General features: G+C 28.9%; 1 protein-coding gene across 1 annotated transcript; it reads left to right on the plus strand.

Moving 5' to 3' along the window:
• Positions 1 to 534: 534 nt before the first annotated feature.
• Positions 535 to 5,591, plus strand: LOC124360565 (leucine-rich repeat extensin-like protein 1). Its single transcript, XM_046814290.1, has 2 exons — positions 535 to 733; positions 3,489 to 5,591. Exons 1-2 carry the CDS (start codon positions 550 to 552, stop codon positions 3,782 to 3,784), a joined length of 480 nt encoding a protein of 159 aa, XP_046670246.1. The 5' UTR covers positions 535 to 549; the 3' UTR covers positions 3,785 to 5,591.
• Positions 5,592 to 8,057: the final 2,466 nt, after the last annotated feature.

The following is an 8,057-nucleotide window of genomic DNA, read 5'->3' on the forward strand; positions in this document are numbered from 1 at the left end:
TCCCAAGAAACCCAATTCATTGTCATTGTTGTCATTATGTGTTCAATTTAATATGCGTACAATACTCTTTCAATTTAAAAAAAAGCACATTATATATATTTAATTTAAATTAATATATATATATATATATATATATATATATATATATATGTATGTATATAAATTAAACTAATTTAAATATGTAGATGTAAGTGATGCAATCCTTATACATTAGGTTTACTTTGCAAATAAACAATTATGTGACAGTAACCTCGCATAAATGAAAGTTAAAATAAACAGTTTTACTCCATGTATACCACATGGTTAGCATCTTGCATAGTTACTGATTCACCCTAGCCCACACTTGATTTGATATTTACCCTGATGGAAGAGGATTCCCATAATGTAAACAGACAAATACAGTAAATATAAAATACTAGTTTGTATAATATCATCCTATTCATTTTATGTCAGGTCATTTACTATTTCACATCAGCTTTCCAGTGTAAATTTATAAACTTTAAACTCAATTTAAAAATCGCTTTTCCTATATCAAGATATTATTTTGTTATGTTTTTGTTGGCAGATTCTGCTGTGGTGATGAGTCCAGTGGGCGTGTATGCTCAGAGACCAGACTCTCTACCAGTTCTGCACAGTCCTGGAGGTGTCTCACTTAACAGTGAGCCAGACAGCACAACTTATAGCACTCAGAATATTGCTCCCAGGTTCAAAAACAAAATAAGGGCAATGCAAGGTAAGGTTTTATTTGATTTTGTTGATCATCACAGATGCCCATAGAGGTACAAGGCAAATTAGAAATTGTTTAAAGAAATTTTATAATACTTGAAGCCTTGGATGAGTCAAGTTACACTGCAGGGGTTTTCTGTGACTTATCTAAGGCTTTTGACTGTGTAAACCACACACTGATGATGACAAAGTTAAGAAGAATGGGTGTCAAAGGCACAGCTCTTACAATATTAAATTCTTATTTATTTAACCGTAAACAGAGGACAGTTATTACTAATAAATCAGGAAACTATTGTTCTAATTGGGCAGATGTAAAACATGGTGTACCCCAAGGGTCAATATTAGGCCCATTGTTATTCATTGTCTATGTCAATGATCTGCCAAATTACCTCCCTAAAGAAGTTTGTAGCCTCTTTTTATATGCAGATGATACAACTGCTCTAATTAGACGAAAAATGTTAAGTGACTTAGAACTTGACACCAAAGATGTCATTGACAAACTTCACAACATTTTCCTTATTCACGGTCTGTTGTTAAATTGAGACAAGCATAATACATTACGCTTTAAATTAAGAAATGATCATTTTTGTAAAGGGTTTAGTAATAATACACACGTAGTAAAATTTTTAGGCATACATTTAGACACTAAATTAAATTTTTCCGACCATATCAATATGTTAAATAAGAAACTTAATTCAACCAGGTATGCTTTGAGTATACTAGTTCGAATAACATCTTTGGAAGTTGGTTTAGCTGTATATTATGCCCATGTATACTCGATGTTGAGTTATGGAATTACTTTGTGGGGTAATTGCTCAGATGTGCAAAAACTCTTTATTAGTCAAAAGTCAATTATTAGAGCAATAGGTCATTGCAACTCAAGAACAACATGTAAACCGTTATTTAAAAAAATTAACATCCTTACTTTGCCATGTATATACATTTTTGAAATGCTTAAATTAGTACGTAAGAATCCTGATCAATTTGAAAAATACAAATTTAATCATAGATATCACACAAGAAATTGTAATTTGTTTCAATATCCGGCACATAAACTAAAAAAATTGAAACTAGTCCTCTTTATCTAGGTTTGAAATTATATAATAACTAGCTGTTTCCCGCGGCTTCGCACGCTTTTCGTAAGTTTTGCCCGCGTATGAGCATTTCTGGTTGAAGTAAATTATATTTCCAACCCCGATGTAGATTTTACCTTGATGTCACGATCAAGAAAATATGTCAAAAATGTATTGTACATGCATAATGTATTTTATTACAAAGTGGTCTACCACTCAACCTTTAAGTTCAACCAAAAATTTAGTTTAGACAATTATACATCATAACTTAGCGCCTTCAAATAGTGTTTCACTGTTTAATATACGTATCTATCTCGTAATTGCAGGTTATAATGTGCAGGCGCTTTGAAAACTTTTCTTCATTTTATTCGTTTATATTCACGACATAAGCGAATAATTCAGATAATAACTATCCTATCTTCTAAGTTAGACTAAATTACGGATACATGTGAAATTTGATTGAAATTGGTTCAGTCGTTTTGGAGTTTATTGGCAACATACATCGTGACTCAAGATTTTTATATATATAAGATATTCCACAGGCATATAAAAAACTTCCCTTATCTACATTTACAAAAAAATTAAAAGAAGCCCTTTGTCAAAAAACATATTATAGTGTAAATGAATTCTTTGAAGATAGTTTATGATGAAAACAAATATTAAAAATATATATTTAAAAATACGTGCAATGGGTTTAGCCTCGGATTTAATCAATGTTTTTTTTTATGTTTTATAGATCTATGTATCAAAAATGATTTGTATGAAAGTAATGTTTTAGAATAGGTTTAGTTATGTAGTTTTTAATCATTGACTATGTACCAGTTTTCATTACATTGTGATACCAGAAAACGTATTGTACAATAAATATTTGTCTATTGTCTACTATTCTAAATCAAACAATGATGCACTATTGGTATTACTGTGTGAAACAAATATGTTTTTAGCAATAAAACTGTAATCTACAGTAATTTCTTGTTTTAAATAATTCTGGGGCAGTCCTCTTCCATTTAGAAAAATATAATCTAAATAAGTGTTGTAGTTTTTGGTACATTAGTGAACATATACTAAAAAAGGAGACAAAACAGATTGAATTGTATAACCTCCTCATTTTTTTAATTGGTTAAAAACTTTTTATGAAACTACTCCAACAAAATATCTTCATCAAATGTGCCGATAACTTGCAGAAACATTGTTTAAGATTAATTTTCACAGTATACTCAATTTATTTATTCTGTATTTTTCTCAAAATTATTATAATTATTTCATCGACATCCAATTCTGAGCTATGCTCAACATTTCAAGGCTTGTGTCTTTACAAAGTCTGTTTAAAATCAATTACAAAATTTGTACTTGATAGACAAACAAGAAAATGAACAAATAAAATAATAATTAAAAAAATAGATTAAATCATTGAAAAAAAGAGAAATAAATTATAATTTGAACAAAGTTCACGTGTGACCCATAGACGGATTAAAATGAAGGCCTTAAAAATTAAAATAAGTTGTCAATTACACAATGTAAAATCTACTTTATTTTATGACTGGAAATTTAAACAAGGAACATTAAACATCTATTGTAAAACTATCATGAAAAGAAAATGTTGATCTAATAAAATAGATCATTCAAAAGTTGTTGCACATTTTTGTTTAGAAATATATTTTTAGCAGTATGTAATTTTATTTTTTACAGGGCGGCCTTACGATCCACCCATGATTCAGCAGCCTGAAGTGTCCAGCACTACCAACATACCAGTACCGACACACTACATCCCTCCTGCCTCTGCTCCAGCTCCAGCTACTGCGGTATACTACCACCCTGTGGAGTGTGAGCCCTACTGTCCACCTAATTATGTGGAGTATACTGTATATGACCCCACCGTTTTCTACCCTCCACCACCCTCTCTTCCTCCCACTACTCATTACATTCACCCTGACACTCTCTTCTACCAGCACATTGTCCCCGCTCCGCTACCAACAGTTGTCTAGTCTTGCCTTGCACATTGTCCCCACTCCACTACCAACAGTTGTCTAATCTAACCTCATTATTAATGAGATAAAAATGTGCCTTCTGAATATCAATATTATTAATCAGATTTATACTTTGTTTTGACTTGTAAACTATTTAATTAGGTTACTAACCTAAAGTTTGTTATACATTAAAAAAACTTCCTTGTTAATGTAAACCTATTTACAATTTACACAGCACGTATTAATGGATGTTTGAGTTGATTTGTTCACAACTAATATACATCGATCTGTATATTACTGCTGTTTATTGCAAAACATTTCAACACAGTAAATTCACACGAACATTTATTACTCAATAGATTGGCTCTTTATGCATAGAATCTGTGGATAACAAGAGCTACTCATCAGTACATAGTAGATAGGGTTTCTTCTTAAAGTAGTATGTTTAAATATTGTTATGTAAATAGTGTACTATAAATAAATATTGTTTTTGTGATAATGTTATAATAATTGTTATTAGACTTGTTAATGCTGGATAAGGCTATGTAATGGTAGATTTAGACGGTACTCTGCAGTTTAACTATACCAGGCAGTAACTAAACTAACTATGTAACATTTTCTTACTTAATGCATTTTTCAGTGTTGGAATAAGTTAACATCAGATATTTGATCATAATGTCACCGAGTTCTTGATTAATAAAGCATGTAAGTTTGAAGAATCGCTCTGTAATAAAACATTATTTCAATATACAAACTACTAAGTTGTTACTTCTCTAAGTATTGACATATGCTCTAATACATTCTGCAGTTCAAAAAATATACTATAAGTGTATTTATATAAAATATCAATAATTTAACTATTGAAAGTTGTCAACAACATATGTTAAAGTATATTTATTGTGTACTTTATTGTTTGTGTAATAATTTATTGCATTTAACAACACTAAAAACAAATATTTCCATCCACAATGTTTTTAAAATAATGTATTGAAATAATTGTTTTTTCTCATTTTTAATTCTAATGTATGTAAACTATGACTTGTTTTATTAAACTAGATAATGTTTCTTATCTCAATAATATACATTTAAGACTGAGTAACATATATTCTAAGATAGTCATACTATACAGTAATTGTACATTCTAAACTTGTTAAGCAATATGGGTGTTGTATTAAATGCTATTTCTGTAAGCGGTTTTGATATGTATTTTACAGTATATTTTGATAAGTATGTGTTGTATATATTGTTTGTATAGCATTGAAGAGAGTGCAAATTGAGTTCCTTTTTTTAAGATTAAAGTAGTTTTTAAATTTGTGATGATTATTGATAATGTAAATAGATAATGCACACTACTTTCATATTTAGTAACTAGCCAGATTCTTATTATTCCATACAATAAAGTGATTGTTGAAATTGTTATTAAGTGCACTTAATAGCATTAATTAAATGTTTAATTTGTAAATAGATTAGATTATACATAATACCTAAAACGATCCTTAGTTGTGAATAATTTTAAGAATACTGTCAACTACTTATTTTTAAGAATATAGAAACTTTGGATCTTTAATAAATATTATATGTTAAGGAAGCGATTATTTTGTTTCACGAAAGAGTGATTTTTATTTGTTTGTTATATTATAACCATAGATATTTAATACAATGAGACAGTAGCCATTACATTACCAATAATATTTTGAATTTTTGATTATATGAAGTTAAATGAGTTTGTTTAAGGAATAATTTGAGTTAAGAATACTTAAGTTTGATTAAGAATATATTCTAATTTAGATGTTTTTGATTAGAGAATAAATAGTTTTTGTTTATAGTCTTGTTTCAGTTCATCCACTGTCTATTTCTTGCGGTATTGTTTAGTGCTGTAGCTGCACTGTCAGCACCTACAATTTGTCATAAATTAACTCACCAAATAAAATATTGTGCCTAAATACCTCAAGATATTTGAACAATTTATTGTTATCGTAATAAAATTTAGTTAATACACACAAATATAGATCTAAACATCTTCATATATTCAGACATTACCATTTAGGAATGAGGTAAATAAAGTCTGCCATTACTGTTTTCTGTAAGAACAAGAAATACTATAATTTTGAAATAATAATAAATTATTATGAAAACAGGAAACTTAATGTTATTTAATATTTCTACACTGTAAATGAACTGTCGGTATACCTAAGCTCATACTACCCGATCCATAAATTTAGCCATCAATGCTTTATCTGAGATTATAATCTGTAATTAAATTTTACCGAGCTAAATAACATAAGGAAAATATTTAGCCTACAAATAATTGTAAAATAAAATCAGAATACTCTTTTATTATAATTTTCTTTACGGAATAGTCAGAATAGTCTTATTTTCTTTACGGAATAGTCAGAATAGTCTTTACCAATGTTATTTGTGGAGTCGCCTAATGATGAAACCTTTAATTTCGAAAGGCCTTGTCCAAAAAATAAACCATATTGGAAAAGTATTGTTTTATTAACATTTAGTACTATTTTAAAATTTTTTCCAGTTGCTCCAAGAGACTTCAATATTACAGTAATGTATAAGCATACAGTGTACGAAACATTGTACATATCAGGATAAACTTAACATTGATATCTACCTTTGAGTTCATAAATGCATTTACAAAATAAAAAAACTAGTGGTGAGCCATTTGGAAATTTGCGTTTTAACCCTTTAATGCGCCTTTAGACGCAGCGCTTATGGGTTCTGTAATGCTGTTTCCACTTTAAACCTCAAGACAGTAAAACATGTAAATACAGCAACAAAACTTATTCAAGGTAAATGACAGAATATAGATCCGTCTTTAGAACAAAACTAACAAATAACTAGCTCACCTGGAGTTGCCCTGTACTTTTTATGCCTATAGCCACATCATCTATTTCAGTCACCTATTATGAGCATTACTTGTTTCCTATTGTTTGTAAGTGTTTTTTTGTTGTATGCTACATTGCTTAGTGTTGTACCAAGATGATATTGTTTTAGGTTATTATTTTAGTTTCTATTTTGTTTTGTGTGAGAATTATTAGAGACAGTGGGAAATCCAGATGGTCCATATTGTAATAGGTTTGTCTATGATATAATAAATTTGTAATTTTCAAGTAAAAAGTCTATTTCTGGTTAGAGTTTTAGTCACTTTACTTAAAAAGAGATTTTTTATCTAATGTTTTTATCTAAATAAATAAGCAGTAACTTATAAAGTAACTTAATGTTCTAAGAGTTAAAGTTTTTTTACCTCCGAGCCATTCTTCAGGAAATAAGTTAAAATGATATTCAAGAATGTATAACTAACCGCATTTAGTTAATCTAATTGTAAACAGAACTAAGTGATTAGTGAGTCTTGTATGATAATTGGGTGTGTGTGTATTTCAATTTGTAAAATTTTCTAAATTCTCTTGTACATAAACTAAATTTTGGGAAATAAAAATGCATGGAAGAGTCATTATGTTATTATCAATAAAATATAACTAACAACTATCCCTTACTGCCAAGACAAAACATTATTACAGCTCTCTTCTGCCATAAAATAATAAAGTTTCTACACCCACACTATTTGAAATTTAAATTATTTATTTATTCACCCCATATAAGCTTGTGGTCTAAAGGAAAGCTTTACCAACTTCAAAATAGAGCCTTACATTTCAATATTTCTTAGAGAGAAAAGTATACTTTCAGTTTTATTTTACTTTTTTTAAACATTAGACACAAAATAACTGTACTTATTGACTTATTAGTAATACTAAGAATATCATATATGCAATTTATTTCACTAATAGAAGTATTATCTCAATACAATGCAGTATTACAGTTTAAACTGATTGGAAAGTCTTTGGCATATAGAACAAATAAAAGAGCGCTAAATACAGAGCCCTGTGGGACCCTAACAAGAACTTCTTTTAAACATTAATATTAATCACCAACACTGAAAATACACACATAATCTACACATAAGTAAGTTCTGAAAAACCTAACTTATCTTAAGATATTCCATAATATTGCACTAAATACCAATACTAAATGGTTGCTGATGCAGTAAATTAATTTAAAGTATTTATTGTTCAATATAATAAGATCCAATCATTTGACAGTGATATATGTGAAGAATTTTTAATGTCCTATTGATGAGTCACGTCTAACCAGTGTCGCTGTTGAATAGAAACATCTGTATGTTGCAGTTAGCTATGTCTGCAAGTTTGGATATTGTTATATCATTGCAGTGAGCATTAAACAACACGTGGCTGATAAAGACAGACTTTTTGTTAAAAGA

This window comes from Homalodisca vitripennis, chromosome 4 (genome assembly GCF_021130785.1).
Source record: "Homalodisca vitripennis isolate AUS2020 chromosome 4, UT_GWSS_2.1, whole genome shotgun sequence".
Taxonomy (NCBI): Eukaryota; Metazoa; Arthropoda; class Insecta; order Hemiptera; family Cicadellidae; genus Homalodisca; species Homalodisca vitripennis.

Bases quoted from the DNA above. Each gene is read 5' to 3' on its own strand.
- LOC124360565 (XM_046814290.1), top strand. From the start codon at position 550: ATGTTTTTGTTGGCAGATTCTGCTGTGGTGATGAGTCCAGTGGGCGTG. The intron at 734-3,488 runs GTAAGGTTTTAT...TATTTTTTACAG, and splicing joins CAAAATAAGGGCAATGCAAG to GGCGGCCTTACGATCCACCC.